The following is a 19,082-nucleotide window of genomic DNA, read 5'->3' as shown; positions in this document are numbered from 1 at the left end:
TCAGATTAGGAGACTCGAGTGCCAAGAGGCGCCGGAGGGGGTTTGGCACGCCATGAACAGCCGTGGCAACAAGGCAACACACACACACACACACACACACACACACACACACACACACAAGGCAATGCCCTAGTTTGAAATCTGTGAGTGAGCAAGAGAGAGAAAAATGCGCGCCACGTTACGTGCCAATAAGCACTGCTGTCCTCTGGGCAATATGACTTTGAACTACTTCCAATATGAACCCCCGCGTAGATCTATATGTCAGCGTCCCATTGTGATATAACGAACGCACACTTCATATCCTTCCCTGCCCCAAATTAAGACCCCCCCCCCACACACACACACACACACACACACACACACACACACACACACCCCAGATAAGACGAAGCTGTCAAAGCAAGCGATTGAAATCACTGTCTTTCATAAGTGTGCTGTGATTACAGCTTATTTTGTTAGAAGGATGCCATTTCTCACATTATCTGCCCTGGGATCAAGAGTTTCTTCATTACGGTGTAATGCATTCGGTGTATGCATGCATATATATATACAGTGTATATTTGGAATCATAATGAATGTGTTCACGTTCATTTTACACCTGTCCCGTATGGTGCCACACCCCTCGCCCTCTTGTTATTAATAATCTGTTATATCGTTATTACTGTATTACTGTTCTCTGCATAAAGGCTCCCACACACGCCCTGACTGCTGCTCGGGTCTCACTACAGCATATGTAGGCAAAGATGTATTTACACTTGGTTTCCAATAGCATATATACTGCTGTCCGGAGTTTTAGGTTTATGTTGTGTTTTATGTTACGCAATGTTACTTGTGTTTTTCGTCACAATCATGATTGGATGAAGGCTGGGCCCTCTAGCCAAAAACTAAACCTACGGGGTTTTTTTTTTTTAAGTGAAACGTGCCGAGCAGTGATGGCAGATGAAGAGTCAAGTGTTTGTGTGGTTTTTTCTGTCCACCTCCAGGTTGCTGATCTACGGTCAGTACTGCAGTCACATGGAGAACGCACAGAAGACACTGGATGACCTCATAGCCACGCGGGAAGACGTTAAGATGAAAGTAGAGGTATAATGAACCCACTCAAGATAACAGTGCAATTCATCCGACTCACTCGGCAGAAGTGAGAAAGAAAAAAAAAAAATGATGTCACTATTATTGTTGGCTGGTAATGTTTGAGATACTGTCTGTCAGTGTCCTTTTTGTTTGTGCTGCCGCCAGCATATTTATATTTTGTCATATGCGATCAGATCTAGAGTTAATGTAACTCTGTCTGTGTACAAATGCCAGTGACCCTAGTCTACAGGGAACGACAGCACTCTAGTCTGGCAAATAATGACGTAGCGCTATCGGATCACCAAGTCAACCCAGTGTGCGTGTGTGGTCTTCTATAATCATTTCTATGCAGAATGCAAGCATCTAGGTGCAAAATGAGTCCTATTTCAGTAAGTCTTCTGGGTACTTAACCCATTCTGACCTGCAGATCAGGTCTAAAAATGTCTTCTACATCCTGACAGTTTTCTGAAAAAGCTATGTTTCTATGTCGGTCGTTCTTCGATTTTTCAAAAATAGCAGACCTACAAGCTCTACATAATGCTAACACCGCCCAAAATGGGTTACTTCACCCCTTTTCCAACCAGAACTTAGGGTACGTAATTTCTCACTGCAGTACTATTAATATCTAATGCCCTTTGCCCCCCCCCCCCATCTATTTCGCCACTCCAAAATCCCCATTTAGACGTGTCTGGACTGATGCTCAAGAAAAAGCTAAACACAATTCCGTTATAGAGGGATTAAAAGCTAAAGCACGGTGTTCAGCACGGCGAGAGAGAGAAGGCGTAGTGGAAACTGTTGACGAAGCGGAGGTGATTAAATGATATTAGCTTCACACCGAGATTCTCTCTCAGAAATAGAGGGGCTTTGGTATTAACATTTAACGGCATGAAATGGATCGGCTTCCCGCTGCCCTTGTGTACAAAAACCTGAGGTTTCAAATAAATAAAAAGAAGAGAAGGGATTGCAGTTGTCTTCTTCATCACACAGTGGAGACGTGTAGGAGAGTGAACACTGAAAGTCTTTTACTCAGCACATCGCTGTAATAAGAGGCGTACGGGGGTGACACTGATGAATTGAATGATCTCTCGTGCGGTCAGAGTACACAATTTCATCACTGTCGGGAAGAAACCTTGTATCTCCATGTCATCTGTGTGTGGGTTTTCATATGAATTAATGCCCCGTTTTATTAGTATTTCATCGTATGACAGAGTTGCGCAAAAGTAGCGATACTATGTATTTTCAGCTAGTTTTGCTATTCTTGGAAGGTTATTTAAATTGTTTCTATGATGACAATTAAAACAAGGACACCGGTTTAACCCATTTTGGGTGGGAACCCCTTTTGGTGTTAGCATTATGTTATGCTTTAGCTATTAAAAAATAGCAGATCTACAAGGTCTGCTATTTTTGAAAAGTCGAAGAACGGCTCACATAGAAACATAGCTATTTCAGAAAACTGTCATGATGACATTTTTCGAATCTGATCTCAGGTCAAAATTAATTAAAAGTGCATGTCTTTCTGTGGTTTCATACATATTTATTATTTAACCATTACCACCACTACTACATTGGTGCCATTGGAACACACAGGTTCTTTCCCCTCCATGTCCTAAAACATAGCTTTGGACATACAAGGTTGGCAGAACCTTTTTCAACTCCTTACTGGGGGACGCTCGCTCCTCACTTTGTGGTCCATCCCCCGCCCCTATAGCAGTCACAGAGAGTGTGATGAATTCATTCCTGAACAGGAATTTATCACTCAGCATAAATGGTGAAATTGTTGCGTGGTACAAGTGGCTGCATGGCTGGCACTATCCAGGGGTGGGCGGTACGGTACGGGGGGAAGAAAAGAATGAAGACTGAAGAGGCCCTCACTGTCGTCGTTGTTGATGATGGATTCTTAGGAATGTCTCGTGGATGCGTGTTGACTGTTGAGCCACGGTGGCACAATGACATGATGTGCATGAATGGCCTACACAGCAAAATTCCTCCGTGTTCATTTAATCTCGAGCGTGTACAAAGATTAATCGAAACCAAATGTATACCCTTACGGGTCTGCGACTCGGAGAGAGTGTATAGAAAACGGGGTCCATTCTGTAACACTGACTTTGAGTGTAAAATAGCAGATCTACAAGCTCGTAGCTCGAGCTTGTAGGTCTGCTATTTTTTTTTTTTATCGAAGAACGACTGACATAGAAACATAGCTTTTTTCAGAAAACTGTCAGGATGTGGAAGGCATTTTTTTTAGAATCTGATCTCAGGTCAAAATGGGTTAAATGAACACAGAGGGATTGTACTGTACTGTACTGTACTGTCACTATAAATGTGTCCTGTGTGTTTTGTGTAGGAATGCACTTTGAAGGTCCAGGAGGGCAAGTTTAAACTGCAAGACCTCCTGGTGGTTCCCATGCAGAGGGTGCTGAAGTACCACCTGCTGCTGAAGGTGAGAGCCTGACTGTCACAACCTAACCGTCTTAAAACTGTTTAGTAGCCATAAACGTCAAGACGTCTAATTGCCTGTTAAGTAATGGATGCCACGGGGCGTCAAGACGTCTTCCCTTGGGATTTTATTTTTTATTTTAATTTTTTCATCCATATATTTTGAAAATTCCTCTAATCTGGTGTAGAGGTGATGACATGCACATTACATGCATAATATAATTAGAAATTATTTCTTTCTTTATAATGGGAGAATTGGCACTCAAAGCCTAAACTGGCGCTAAAAGAGTTAATGCTGGGGGGGGGGGGGGGGGGGCATATGTCATTATAAACGAAAACGAAACGATAGCAAAGATATTCCAATCTTCAAGCTTGTCGATTGGCAGTTGAAGCCGGTCGTTCCCATACATGCGCATGGCCATAGAATACGGTTGTCAGTCCATATCGCATATATGAAGATGTACCGTATAGCTCTGGTTGTTTCAGCGCGACCTCGCCCTTTTAGGGTGCCTTGCTGGTACAGTAAGGTACAAAAGCATCCCCTATACCCATTGTCAACTTTTAATGTTTGCCTATTTTACTGAACTTTTCTTTGCATTTTGAATCGTGAATTGCTACTGCACTTGCACTGCTGCAAGCCCCATACTTCTGTGAACAAGTAACACAAGTTTGCCAAGTTGTAAACCAGATGACCTTTCCCCGTCCCTGTCCCATGCACGACCTCCTGCCTGGGCGTTCATCTATAAAACAGGCACTGGCTGGCACTATAAATTCCACCATGATTAATTGACTAATCGGCTCTATTATGGATGAGCCTGGGTTTATGAGGTTGCACTTAATTGGACCCGGGTGGAGGTGAGAGTTCTCTGCCAGCCAGCTGAGTGTGAGTGAGGCTTCGAGGAATGATCTGTGTGTACATGAGAATGTACTGCGAGTACATTTTTTGTACAGCAGTCGTACCCAGACAGCAGCAGAGAGCTCTAGGACTCAGAGCAGCAGTCGTACCCAGACAGCAGCAGAGAGCTCTAGGACTCAGAGCAGCAGTCGTACCCAGACAGACAGCAGAGAGCTCTAGGACTCAGAGCAGCAGTCGTACCCAGACAGACAGCAGAGAGCTCTAGGACTCAGAGCAGCAGTCGTACCCAGACAGCAGCAGAGAGCTCTAGGACTCAGAGCAGCAGTCGTACCCAGACAGACAGCAGAGAGCTCTAGGACTCAGAGCAGCAGTCGTACCTAGCTCTGCTTCATAACCTTCTACTGCTTCTACGATTCTGCCCTGCAGTACAAGGCTATGGGACTTACAATTTTAAATCTCAAATCAAAATCAGACCAGCCTCTCCTCTTTAGCGAAAATAAAAAGAACGTTTTTGCTACTCACCAAAACAAAGGCGGGTTGTGTCAATAGAAAGCCTACTTTCCTTAGTGGACGCACTCTGAGCCCCCCACCACACGTATAAACGGTACTTTTTGGCCAAAAAGGGATTTCTTTTCACCGGAGGAAAAATATTCTCTATGAGGCAGTTCTCTGGGCAATATCAGTAGAGGGCGCAGCGGAGTAACTAAAAATGTTTTTTTCCCGGTGGAAACAAAATCCCTTTTTGCCCAAAAAGTACAGTTTATACGTGTGGTGGGGGGCTCAGAGTGCTTCCACTAAGGAAAGTAGGCTTTCTAATGACACAACCCGCCTTTGTTTTGGTGAGTAGCAAAAACATTCTTTTTATTTACACTAAAGAGTAGAGGCTGGTCTGCATTCATGCGAGCGGCGGAAGTTGAAAGTAACATAGCTCTAAGGCTACGCATTAGAGCTATGGACCAGAGCTAAGTCGTACCCAGACAGCAGCAGAGAGCTCTAGGACTCAGAGCAGCAGTTGTACCCAGACAGCAGAGAGCTTTAGGACTCAGAGCAGCAGTCGTACCCAGACAGACAGCAGAGAGCTTTAGGACTCAGAGCAGCAGTCGTACCAGCAGTGGTGAGCGCACCTCATGGCGCGCTCTGCTTGCGCACAAGTATGCCATAAATGGTAGTTAGCAGCTCTACACAGTGTATTTCTAGTTGCCTCTTGTCTTAATTGTTTAAACTTGACGTCATGGGCCGCTATGCTCGATAACAGGCTTGATAAGCCCAAAGTTTATTGATACCGGTTACTCAATATAATATAGGTTTTTTCGGGTATCGGGTTTTGAGCTCCATCCCTTAATTAAGACCTCAGGCCGATTCTACAAAGGCCTTCTAAATCAGCAGTTCTCACAACGGTTTTTGTAATTCAAAATCAATCAACACTTTGAAGATTGTGTGAAGTGACGTTGTGAGCTTGCATAATTATGTGCTACAGTATATATTTATCCGCTATTTATCTTCTATTTTAGATTTTTAACCCATTCTGTTCGGGAACCCCTTTTGGTGTTTTAACTAGAGCTGGGACTCGATTAAAAAAAATTATCTAATTAATCAGAGGCATTATCAATATTTATTTCTTTTTAATTTTTATCCCACGATTTTGTAACCCAATTTTTCTTATCACCCAGTGCCAATTATCTAATGTAATCCTGGGCGCTACACTTCCTCTGCCAACCTGGGGGGGCAGCGGACTGACCTCATGCCTCCTTCTATGCATGAGGAGTCCAAGCTGCTTCTTTTCACCTGATAGAGGGGAATTTCCCCGGCCGGACGTAGCGCGTGGAAGGGACACGTTATTCCGACCAGTTCCTTTCCCCTCCATCAGGCGCCCCGGCTGGCCAGGGGGAGGTAGTTTTAGAGACCAGGATTACGGCATGTTTTTGTGAGGGTATCTACCCTAGGGGACACGGGGAGAACATGCAAACTCCACACAGAAAGGCCCTTTCGCCAACCCCCGCCTCGGGTATGGGCACTGATGACGCGGAGGGCATTATCAATATTTAACCCGAGAACAGTGAGAAACCTTTTTTTCAAATGTTTTTGGTATCCCAGTGAATAGTGACTACGGGATTCCACTCATTTTCAACATTTTACTGTCATTAATATACCTTAGAGTTGTTGTGTGGATATAATAGGAAAGTCCCCCCCATTCTGTGTTGCCTAGAACTGGAGGTCTGAAAAAAAATCAGTAACATTATGAAGTACATCTCAGGGACATCACAAAAATGTACTTCATAATGTTACTGTTTATTTCAGACCTCCAGTTCTATAGGCAACACAGAATTGGGGGACTTTTTATTATTTCCAGTGCACCAACAGTGATATATAGGCAGGTGATATATATAGGCAGCAAGTGCCTATATAAAGTGTCTCAGTGTGTATATGAATACTCAAATGTGCTTTGCATGGCTGGGCATGAGAAAACAAATAAAAACAACTTTATTATGGGGGAAACAAAAAGGTGCAATTAATTTATCTGTAGTTAATCGCGATACATTTTTCTGTAGTTAATTAATCTCGATTAACGCGTTAAAGTCCCGGCCCTAGTTTTAAACTATTGAAAAATAGCTCATAGCGCGCCACCGAGTGGCTGCTATTTTTGAAAAAATCGTAAAAATGCGGCACACATCTTTGAATATATTCTTTCAGGAGACTTTTTTTTTTTTTTTTTTTACTTCAGGCCTAAATGGGTTAAATGATAATATTAAATAATATTAAAAAGAAAGAAGAATTTTTGTACTTTTTGTCCACCACCACGGACTGAACGGAGACCTGGTAGGTCAAAGGCACTGAGGTCAAATCAGCCGTGTTGTCATTGGATTAAACCCACTCCATTTCACCGCATCCCATATAGCTTTGCAGTGAATAATTTGTACGCTGAGGGCCTCGGGGCATTTTTAGACTGACAAGTCTATAAAAAGTGTGCGTGTGCGTGTGGCACCTACACAATGTCCGATCATGCCTTAGGGCACATCTTCGCTTTATGTTCTGGGTGGTGTAGATCTCGGTGTGGTGTTTCCACAATCGGATTCTACAAATGTCTTCTACATCCTGACAGTTTTCTGATAGATTTTTCAAAAATAGCAGACCTACAAGCTCGTAGCGCGCCACTCGGTGGCGCGCTACGAGCTTGTAGATCTGCTATTTTTTTCAATAGCTAAAGCACGACATAATGCTAACACCAACATGGGTTAAGGGCCTTTCAAACGGGAAGCGAGGAACGCGCCACACGTTGTTGCCTTGGATCAACGAGGGCTCTGCTACAGGTCTGCTCAAGAGGGGGCGCGACTAACGCAAGAGTAAAAAAGAAAGAAAAAAAAACTAAACCGAATCCAGGTCTGGTGAGTCGCGCGGGCGCGTGCACGAAACGAGCAACAAATTCACGGGACCGCACTCACGTAATTAATACGCTTGTGCGTTGTCGCGTCGAATCGCTTCACGTTTGAAAAGGTGCCCTTTTATACTGAAGCAGCCACCTCGGAAATCCACAGTCAATGTGATTATTTTAAAAGTAATTATTGTCTCAGGCTCAGGTTGAGTGAATGCTCGATGAATCAGGGATATATTATTGAGCCTTCGTATTTGGACAAAGCTTGAATGCAGCATGTAATAACTCAGTATGTTAAGTACCGCTATATGATGTTGCATCGCTGTCGTCTTCAGAAAGATGTTTGTATTTAAACTCAAATAAGTCCTTGTTGTTGAAGAGAAAAACACGCCGCCATTACGATGCGAGACGAACACAGCCTCCACAGCATGTTGTAGTCCAAACAAACGCCCCGTTCACTTGAATTGAACTCATTTTCGCAGAAGCCCTATATATAGCAGCCCAGAGCATGGCTTGATTTCCGGTTTCGTCGCCATAACGCGACGGCCTCGTCACTGCAGGTCCGCGACAAATCCGCTTCTTTTCTTTTTAATTATTAAAAAAACGGCGAATTAAACACATTAAACAAATAGCGGGTTTAGCGTATTGCGCAGCACCGACACATGGATTAAATCGCGGGGAACGCGGGTTACGCAGTATAACTGTTAATGTTTTTTTGTTTTGTTCCAAGGTTTGTTCAATGTTATTTAAGGGAGCCTATGGTGTGTGTGCTCTGGATCATTAATGGATGTGTCTAACTGAGTCCAATAGTCAAGGTTGGTCTTCACACCTGAGAGTAGTTTAAGTGAAGTGGAATTAACTCATTAAAACACATTACTTTAACCGTGTACTGTTATAATGTTCATTTTAATTAGATTGGATTTTTCAATTTGCAGTGCTTGGGCAAGTTATCCAACGCAAAGTGCGGATAATGAGAGACAATTGGTTATTCTGTCACTGAACACGGACAAGCGTTTTTCACGAGAATTACATCACAAAGTAGCGCAGAATCAGATAACATTGTTTAACTATTGTGGTTAATGGCAGTTTGGCAATTCAACTGTCTAGAAACATATGATGTCAGTAATCCAGACAGACTCCCAGTTATAATTTGAGGCATGAAAGCTGTTAGCCACAATACGCATTCACTTTAAAAGACAGCGTTTGCCCGTCCCCAGAGTAAAACTACCTCAAAATTGTACTACAACACTTGAGTAAATGCAATTACTTTCCACCACTGCATCTTTGAACACAATGGTTCTTAAACATTTTAATTTAGTTACATTTGAAAGACCTTGAAAGACTTTCCTATTCTTTTCCAAAGTCGTGGGTTGCAGTTGGGTATCTTTTGAAAATATGGTGGCTTGTTAGGAAAATCTAACAAGCGGTTAGATGTCAATTAGTTTGACATTTTGTCTTCACCGAATCCTCACGCAAAGCAGCATGCATGTCAAACAGTTAGTCTGACATGCATGCCGTTTGCGTGAGGATTCGGTGAAGACGAATAACCCTTGATCTTGATCTACAAGCTACAATAGCTGGTAGGTCTGCTATTTTTGAGAAAAATCGAAGAACCACTGACATAGAAACATAGCTTTTTCAGAAAACTGTCAGGATGTAGAAGACATTTTTAGAATCTGATCTCAGGTCAGAATGGGTTAATGCAACGGCAGCAAGGCTATGGACCAGAGCAAAGTGAAACACACATTGTTCATTTCCCCCCCCCCCCCAATATATTTTTGGGGCTTTTTGCCTTTATCGACAGATGTACAGTAGGTAGACAGGAAATGGGGAGAGAGATCGCAACATAGTCAGTGTCATGTTGGATTACCAGCCAAGGTGCCTAGACCGCTAAGCCATTTGTAATATATTTATGGTGTAATGCAATTCATGAAGCACTTCATGAGACAGACAGGAATATTCATGAACTATTGCAATTGCGTTGCTGTTTCATCTCTGTGCTCATCTGTTGCAACACACTGTGGTTGTGGTTATATAGTCAGAGATGTTCAGTGTGAATTTAGTTTTCATATAATTGCCCTGAATATAAAAAAAAATAAAAAGGCACGAAGAACGTTGTTCTGTTTAAGTGATCACTGTTGAGATCAGTTGAGGTCGACTTTATTCCGTTGTGTATTTTTAACATTTACTTCAAATCACCCGATCTTAAAGCTTCTTCTTTTTTGACCCAGAAATATGTCTTAAATGACGGGAGCCAACAATGTAGGCCGGGCGTGTACACAAGATAAATACATCATCAAAATTCATAACATTACATTGTATCTATTTTCCTCCTCAGGAACTTTTAAGTCACTCAGCTGACCGACCGGAGAGACAACAACTCAAGGAGGCATTGGAGGCTATGCAGGTCAGACTGTGTGTGTGTGTGTGTGTGTGTGTGTGTGTGTGCGTGTGTGCGTGTGTGTGTGTGTGTGTGTGTGTGTGTGTGTGTGTGTGTGTGTGTGTGTGTGTGTGTGTGTGTGTGTGTGTGTGTGTGTGTGTGTGTGTGCGTGTGCGTGTGTGTGTGCACTCATGCTCCGCAGTGCTCCAGGTCAAAGCTATAGAAAGTGTTTTAGCTCACAGTGAATCTGTCATGATATGACAGATGTCAGAATGATTTACAGTAGGATGGTAACCCCCCTCCCTCTCCCTCTCTCTCTCTCTCTCTCTCTCTTCCAGGACCTGGCCATGTACATCAACGAGGTGAAGAGGGACAACGAGACACTGAAGAAAATTAGCGAATTCCAAAACTGCATTGAGAACCTCGTAAGTATGCCGTCGTGTGAAGTCATGTGACCTCTCCTCGACCAACCACAGCCTCGTACACATTATATAGGACTGTGTTTTGGGCCTGACGGAACGTTTGCAATGTTGCTCAAGTCCGTTAGTCACCATTATCCACTTGCAACTGTTCACGAGACAAAAATGTGAGGGGCGCACACTGTATTTATATCGGCCTCGTGGCGTCTTATGTCGTCATGTAGTGCCCTAAACAAACATTAAAGTCTGTTCACTTGGCTGGCAAACGATTTGTGTGTGCTCTAAACCAGTGGCGTTACATTTAGAGGGGCAGGTGCTCAAGTGAGAAAAGGGCACATTGTGCAGCACGTGGAACCGGCCGGTTGCCTTAATAGTGTGATATTTATAGATTTTGGGGCATAAATAATACATTGGAGGCTTTTTTTTGGTCCACATACTGTACACTGTATAATTTTTTTATTATATATTTTTTTTCAAAAGGGCACATTGCTTTACAGAGGGAAAAGGGCAGGTGGTGCTCTAGCACCCCCTAGTGTCTATCTGTGCACGCCACTGCTCTAAACAAACATTAGGAATCCCATAGACTTGGCTGTCATATCGACGTAATCTTCAAAAGACATGCATCGGAGTGTCTAGCGCCCCCTCGAAAACATTGTCAGGCTGCGTTTAGCATTTTGCAATGGCGCAATCTTATAGTGAGCAATATTGAAGACCATTAAAGGACCACTTCACCACTTTTCAACCTGTCTTCATATAATAGGTCCTCACTAATAATCATGAAAAAAACAAAAATTCTACTCGATCTGTGTCTCATAGGAGGGCTGTGGGCAGTTCAGAAACCGTCTTCCAGTGACATCATCGATGGGGAATACAAGCTAATAGAAACTGCAGGCTTTCTAGTCCTGAAAAGTTGCAATGCGAAAATGGAAGCCATCGTTCTCGCGATAATGAAAATCGAATAAAAAGAATATTGTTTATAAAAAGATCTGCCTAATGATGATGTCACTGGAAGACGGTTTCTAAACTGCCCACAGCCCTCCTATGAGACACAGACTGAGTAGAAAAAAATCGTGCCATTTTATCATGATTATTAGTGAGGACCTATTATATGAAGATAGGTTGAAAAGTGGTGAAGTGGTCCTTTAATATGACGATAAGGTTGGAAATGGGTTTAATATACGGTATCTCCACCAGTGTGGAATTCAAAATGTCCCCACAGTTTCTACAGTATCTTGCGTCATGTTCCTGTGCCAGTTTTCTGCAGTAGTCATCATGTATTCTAATACTGTAAATCACACAGCCTTCCAGAGCATGAAGAGACACGTTGGGTGGATTGTAGAAACTAGTTTATTTTACCGTATACGTCACCTCATGGGACTCTTTTACAGTCCGCCTGCCTGTCTCTTTATAAATGGTTCATTTATATAGTGGCTTTTATCCAACACTTTACAATGTGCATTACATTCACACACGCACACACGCACACATACACACACACACACACACACACACACACACACACACACACACACACACACACACAGACTGACAGCGAAGTAAAGGAAACCATGCAAGGCACCAACCTGCTCATCGGGAGCAATTAGGCGTTAATTGTTCAGTGTCTTGCTCAAGGTTACTTTGACACTAACTCTGGGGGAGCCCTGGATCGAACTGGGAACCTTCAGTTTCTGCCGCCCGAATCTCCCCCCTACATGCTCTTTCTGTTTCTGTCTGCCTCTCTCTCTCTCTCTCTCTCTCTCTCTCTCTCTCTCCCCTCAATTCACCCCTCTCTGTCAAGGCCAGTTCATTTTTTGTAGCCCTCCCCGGCCAGTGGGAACACATTTTTAAAATGCTTTCCTTGTCTTCTCATTATATCCCTGACAAAGCACAACCCTTATTGTCACAAGGCCGTGTGAAATACAGAAGGCATCACATAGCAGCACGGTCTGTAACATAAATAATGCAGAGGTCAGTGCTTTAGGGTGAACCCCCCCCCCCCAAATAAACCCCACCCTGATTCACTTGGAGCGTGGGGTCCTTGAGGGCGGTTCCAGCGGGGTCCACAGCTGAATGATTCATAATAGATTTGAACCGAATGGACCCTTATGGGCCCGTCATTCTGAAGAGTATACAGATGGAACCAAATGGGCCCATTACGGGTCCATTTGGTTCCATTTCTACACTCTCAAGAGTCATTAAATGAATAAATTAATACTTTTGAGAGATAAAAGATCTTATCAAATGGGCCACTGTGTGCATATCAAACTGAGGGTCCTTGAACTGAAAAAGGTTGAGAACCACTGGCTTAGAGTATTGTCTGTCTGTCTGTCTGTCTGTCTGTCTGTCTGTCTGTCTGTCTGTCTGTCTGTCTGTCTGTCTGTCTGTCTGTCACTTCCAAGCAACTATTATTCTTTTAAAGAAATGTATTCATTATATAAATATTGGCTCTCCATTGTGCCACGGACTGCCAGAGGATTTCCGACGTCTCTGTGTAGCCGTTCGTTCGTTGGTTTTGTTTACATTAGTCATAGTTTCACTTTAAAGTGAGAATAAATCTGAGCAGTTTATTCAAGGCTATTCATTCAACGGGTTTTCTTTGGCAATACATCATAACACGCTGACCATTGATAAAGAATATGAACACAATGGGGACACATCAAGGTTGAACGTTCCTATTGTCGCATGAGCAGAAAAATACATTCCGCACAAATTCCGTAGAGAAGGCTCTAAGGTCCTGATGAAGATCTGACCTGGTCGAAAAGTTGACAAGCAGTGAATGAATATACTGTACGCAGAGCTTTCTGCCGGTGTGTGTGTGTGTGTGTGGGCCTTCTTTTTCTCGCCGTTTAATTGTCCTGAAACCTGGGCATCCACATGGACGAGCATTAATGCATTTTGTCACATGCCCTTACATTGCAGGTGTAAGTGAAGTGATTGTACTTTTGGAGCCTAGACAACTGTGTGAACAAAATAAAAATACATTAAGAAGATAGACCGTATATATATATATATATATATATATATATATATATATATATATTCAAGGACATTGTAGAACACTGGCTCAGGGGTAGAGTGGCTGGATGGTAACCGCAAGGTTGCCAGCTCGAACCCTGTGGGCTCCCCCCAGAGTTGGGGTCGAAGTGTCCTTGAGCAAGACTCTGAACCCCTAATTGCTCCTGCTGTGCTGGTTGGTGCCTTGCATGGTTTCCTCGGTCATCGGTGTGTGTGTGTGTGTGTGTGTGTGTGTGTGTGTGTGTGTGTGTGTGTGTGTGTGTGTGTGTGTGTGTGTGTGTGTGTGTGTGTGTGTGTGTGTGTGTGTGTGTGTGTGAATGGGTGAATTGATGCACAATCTATGTAAAGCGCCTTGGATAAAAGGCGCTATATAAATGCACCCTTTACCATTTAACACGCATTCCAAGAGGAAACTATAGATTACTCATGGTGGATAATGCATGTGGAGCTGAGCTGTGTTTTGCAGTGAATTGACCCTCGCATGTTTTTCTGGCCTAACCAGCAGGTGAAACTGGAGGAGTATGGCAGGCCAAAGATAGACGGAGAGATCAAGGTGTCCTCTATTGTCAACCGAACAAAGCAGGACAGGTGAGTTCTTCTGTAAAGTGAACCACTTAAACCCCCTCTGTACTTATAGGGACCTGAGTTGGGTCTGTTCTTGGTCCAATTCATTGTTTCCTTCTACACCAAATCTCTTTAGCCAGAAATGGCATATCTACAAGCTCAGGATGCATCACAATAATGTAATAATAATGTCTACTACATTAGACATATTACTCAAAAGAAAACAATGTTTGATAATGTTAGATGCATTGTTTTAAATGTATGCACTTACATTTTTTTTATTTAGCAAGAAGTAAAGAGATGTATTGGCAGACTCGGGTGAACACATTTTGAAAACGTGAAAACTATGTACTGTATCAATGTGTGATTTCAGCTATAACTACCGGTACTTTTCATGGCAAGTTATGACATTAATAGTGGAAAGAAATCCTGAAACAAACTGTTTATAAAAACGGTTGTGCAATTTGTAATAACCTTATTCATTCTTCTAGATGATGTGCAAAATGCATGCAATCAACATCTTCTTACGTTATATGCAGATTATTGCATTTGGACATGATGTGAAGCTATTACTTTATATTAGTTGCAACATCGAGGAAAGAGGTCTGTCATGGGTTGGAACGTTCTCTGTTGTCGTCTGGTCCAAAACTATTGGAGATAGAATAAAATAAAACATTAACACATTCTGGGCGGGTCCCCCTTTTTGTGTTAGCATTCTGTTATGCTTTAGCTATTGAAAAATAGCAGATCTACAAGCTCGTAGCGCGCCACTCGGTGGCGCGCTACGAGCTTGTAGATCTGCTATTTTTGAAAAATCGAAGAACGACTGACATTTTTAGAATCTGATCTCAGGTCAGAATGGGTTAATCAGACCAGTGTGTGTCCAGTGGAAACCTCGTATGAATCTGATCTCAGGTCAGAATGGGTTAATGTCTGCTAACGTTATGTCCATAGGTATATATTCCTGTTTGACAAAGTCGTCATTGTCTGCAAGAGGAAAGGCTACAGCTATGAGCTTAAAGAGATCATAGAACTTCAGTCTTATAAAATGTCCGACGATCCCATGAACAACAGAGACATGAAAAAGGTAAGACCCCCAGCTTGGACACGGGCGCGCACACACACACACACACACACACACACACACACACACACACACACACACACACACACACACACACACACACACACACACACACAATATTGTGACAGGTGCCCGTGCTGTCCTCTGACCTTAGAAGTGAGTGTTTTCATGGCGGTGGGCTTCCACTTTGTATTGTAGTAGGCATTCTGTAGTCATTATAGGTCATGAATTATCCTGCATATATAGTCATTATAAATGGTGTCCTTGACTTACTTACTTCAGTAATGCTTAGCAGCGTCTGATATGCACTGTGCTTGTCTCTCATGCTTTTAAAGACCATGTAAATTTTGACGACGGCATTCTGTAGTCATTATAGGTCATGAAATATCCTGCATATATAGTCATTATAAATGGTGTCCTTGACTTACTTACTTCATCAGTAATGCATAGCAGCGTCTGATATGCACTGTGCTTGTCTCTCATGCTTTTAAAGACCATGTAAAAGTGACGACGCGGTCATTTATGATTCATACAAACATACCGACCGGCCACAATCGCAGTGCATTCCGCCAACCAATCTTAACATTGGCTTTGTTTGGTTTTTGAATCTGCATGTGTTTCATGTTGCATGGTGTAACTGGGTCTCCTCTCTGGTGTCTTTCTTTTTGCATGCTTACCAGTCGAGTGGAAAAATGGTAAGCTGAAGTTGACCCCCTTATTTTGACTCATATCCTTCTCATTGCAGCCTCTATACTGTAGTGTTGGCAGTCGTGTTGTGTTTTGGGTGTCATGCTGTGATTCGCATGTCCACCCCACTGGCTGTGGGATTCCCCGCTCCAGCTTTTGGGCAGATTGCATTGCTAAAGCACGCAGAGTTTATCTTGTAACACTGAAGGAATTTAGAAAATATTAAAATAAGTCAAATATAGGCTAGCTACATGCGATACAAAATGGCTATTTCTGTCACAGGCCTTAATTTTTCTCTCTCGTCTGCCTTTCGTTCCTCACTCACTCTGTTATCTCGCCAGTGGTCGTACGGCTTCTACCTGATACACCTGCAAGGGAAGCAAGGCTTTCAGTTCTTTTGCAAAACCGAAGACACCAAGAGGAAGTGGATGGAGCAGTTTGAGATGGCCATGTGAGTGCCGAATTGACACACCAACATCAGCACCGTCAGTGACGAATTGACACACATCAGCACCGTCAGTGACGAATTGACACACCAACATCAGCACCGTCAGTGCCGAAAACTAAATGGAAACTAAACTACGATGACTGAAACTAAGACTAAATATACTGACAATTTCGTCAACAAATAAACTAGACTAAAATGTTAGGAAGGGAGGTGCATGTCACCCCCCCATCTCCCTCTCCCCATTTCCTGTCAGCCTACTCTCTGTCCCTCCATAAAGAAATATATAAAAAATAAAGGCGAAAGCCACAAAAAAACATTAAAAAAATAAGTCATTTTACACTGAAAATAGCAGATCTACAAGCTGTGAGCTTGTAGATCTGTTATTTTCAACAAGTGTAAAATCAGTCATTACGACGGCATCAAGGCCCGCCAAAGCACATTTTAGTCGACTATATAAACAGCCGATTTTAAACAGCAGATGCAGATTTAGTCAACTAAAATCTTATGACATTTAGTCGACTAAAACTAGACTCTAACACTAATACATTTCAGGTGACTAAAATGTGATGAAAACTATTCACGACTAAAACTAAAAAACTAAAATTTGCTGCCAAAAACAACACTGGGTTGTTGTGTCTGGTGGCATCTGAAGTCACTGTAGTGACGAGAACTCTACTCGATTAAATGCCTGCAGATAAACCTTCACCTAGTGCTTAGAAAACTAATATTTCCCATCCCGATACTTTAGGGCACTGCCCTAAAGTATTGGGATTGGTTGGGCAATTATTATTATTTTTTTCTTAATTGAGATTACACTACATTGAACGTTAGTGAGTATCGGGAGGCAGAGAGCTCAGGTTTTCTGACGACGTTATAACTAGGAAACGGAGGTCATACATTACAACTATGCTTGCACCACACAGGTACATATTTATGCATATTCTCTTCTCTGTTTTTATTTGTACATGCCGTACCTGTACACTATAGTACTTAATCGAGATTTTCGTCGTATTGTATTGTCTGGGAAATGTGGCATTTTGATGCATTTATTTTTTAATTTTGTTTCATTAATCATTATGTAAAATAGAATTATTGCTCCCTCTGTTATTATGTACAGTAGCCTATACACTGTACAATTACAATTTAGGCATTTAGCAGACGCTCTTGATCCAGAGCGACTTACATTTAAGCAAAAACAAAAGCATGGCATACATCACATATATAAAAAGCAGTTATCATGAATCATGTATAAACTAAGAACGTAACAGTGGAGTATCTATGTCAACTATACATACTATACTATGTTATATTATACAATATACGTGTGTACTATAAAGTGCTATGACTACATGAAATGCAATTCTAGTGCTGTCTACGTAACGAGCTATAATTCTGTCTAAAATACTATCTAAGTCTACATAAAGTGCTGTCTAAGGGGCTAGGCTAGGGCAAGTGCAAGGGCAAGTACTTATGTATTTAACTGGCTGCTCATGGATGAAGTATCACATTTTTTACAGTCTGCTATCTCTGGCCGTATCAGTTCAATTTCATTGACGATTATCGATCATTATGTCCTGTCCAATCACCAAAGGTCCAACAGCAAGCCTGAGAGAGCCACGGCCAATCAGCACAACTTCCAGATGCACACGTTTGATAAGAACACCAACTGTCGAGCCTGCAAGATGCTACTGAGGTACAGTGTTCATTTCTGACCTGAGATCAGATTCTAAAAATGTCTTCTACATCCTGACAGTTTTCCATTCTGACCTGAGATCAGATTGGCTGAGATCTGTGTGTGTGTGTGTGTGTGTGTGTGTGTGTGTGTGTGTGTGTGTGTGTGTGTGTGTGTGTGTGTGTGTGTGTGTGTGTGTGTGTGTGTGTGTGTGTGTGTGTGTGTGTGTGTGTGTGTGTGTGTGTGTGTGTGTGTGTGTCAGATTGACAGGCTGTGTCAGTGTGTGTCGAGGACCCTTCCAGGACCCATAATTGTAATTGTTCCCACTTCCCAGTGCGTGCACTCACTGCACTAGCAGCGCTGACAGTTGCGATTGCATCATTGTATAGCCAGTGCTGCCTTCCAGTTATACCTTAAAGTCAAAGAATGGCTTAATCAAGCAAGCTGCTTTTGTGTATTTTCTACTTGGCTGTGTATGCTGTTCATGCTTTGAAGTCGGATAATAGGGCCTACACACTGACAAAAAAAAAAGAAAACAAAGAGGGGGGTTTAATAATTATTAATTATTAAAATGATGACGTCATGAACGGGGCCTCCCGATCCTTAAGGCCGCCCCTGCAAATATAACATCTTCAGTCAACATCAATAATGTGTGTGGTAGATATCAGACCACTAGTACAGTTAGCTGGATATAAACTCGATGCTGCATACCGTAACTGAACCACAAACTTCACGGCATGGCTGACCTAAATTCACAGTCCTATAGTGGAAGCAGAGACTAATCACAGCTGCATGTGGATTCCACTGTGATTTATGGCAATTTTCTATTAGACTTGGCAGTGCAGAAAGCATGCATGCGCGGGTGAAGTATACATAACTAAAATGTATTGTAATGCTAGCCGCCTACTTTATGTGGGTTTAACCCATTCTGACCTGAGATCAGATTCATACGAGGTTTCCACTGGACAACACACTGGTCTGATGAACCCATTCTGACCTGAGATCAGATTCTAAAAATGTCAGTCGCTCTTCGATTTTTCAAAAAATAGCAGACCTACAAGCTCGTATCGCGCCACTCGG

The 19,082-nt window shown here is 42.5% G+C and overlaps 1 protein-coding gene across 3 annotated transcripts in view; it reads left to right on the top strand.

Moving 5' to 3' along the window:
* The window catches only part of vav2 (vav 2 guanine nucleotide exchange factor), a 271,051-nt gene that overhangs the window by 238,576 nt on the left and 13,393 nt on the right, over positions 1–19,082 (top strand). For 2 of the 3 annotated variants that reach the window (XM_080756556.1, XM_080756555.1), the window contains exons 9-17: positions 984–1,083; positions 3,416–3,511; positions 10,072–10,140; positions 10,452–10,538; positions 14,050–14,135; positions 15,066–15,198; positions 15,876–15,890; positions 16,224–16,333; positions 17,922–18,023. In XM_080756556.1, the coding sequence (XP_080612682.1) occupies positions 984–1,083; positions 3,416–3,511; positions 10,072–10,140; positions 10,452–10,538; positions 14,050–14,135; positions 15,066–15,198; positions 15,876–15,890; positions 16,224–16,333; positions 17,922–18,023 (798 nt within the window). The remainder of the gene's footprint in view (positions 1–983; positions 1,084–3,415; positions 3,512–10,071; positions 10,141–10,451; positions 10,539–14,049; positions 14,136–15,065; positions 15,199–15,875; positions 15,891–16,223; positions 16,334–17,921; positions 18,024–19,082) is intronic. The other variant, XM_080756557.1, reaches the window with a different exon arrangement.

This window comes from Protomyctophum bolini (assembly GCF_963924005.1).
Source record: "Protomyctophum bolini genome assembly, chromosome: 22".
Classification (NCBI taxonomy): Eukaryota; Metazoa; Chordata; class Actinopteri; order Myctophiformes; family Myctophidae; genus Protomyctophum; species Protomyctophum bolini.
The sequence above is the reverse complement of the archived record's forward strand: the minus strand, read 5'-3'. Positions and strand labels throughout refer to the sequence as shown.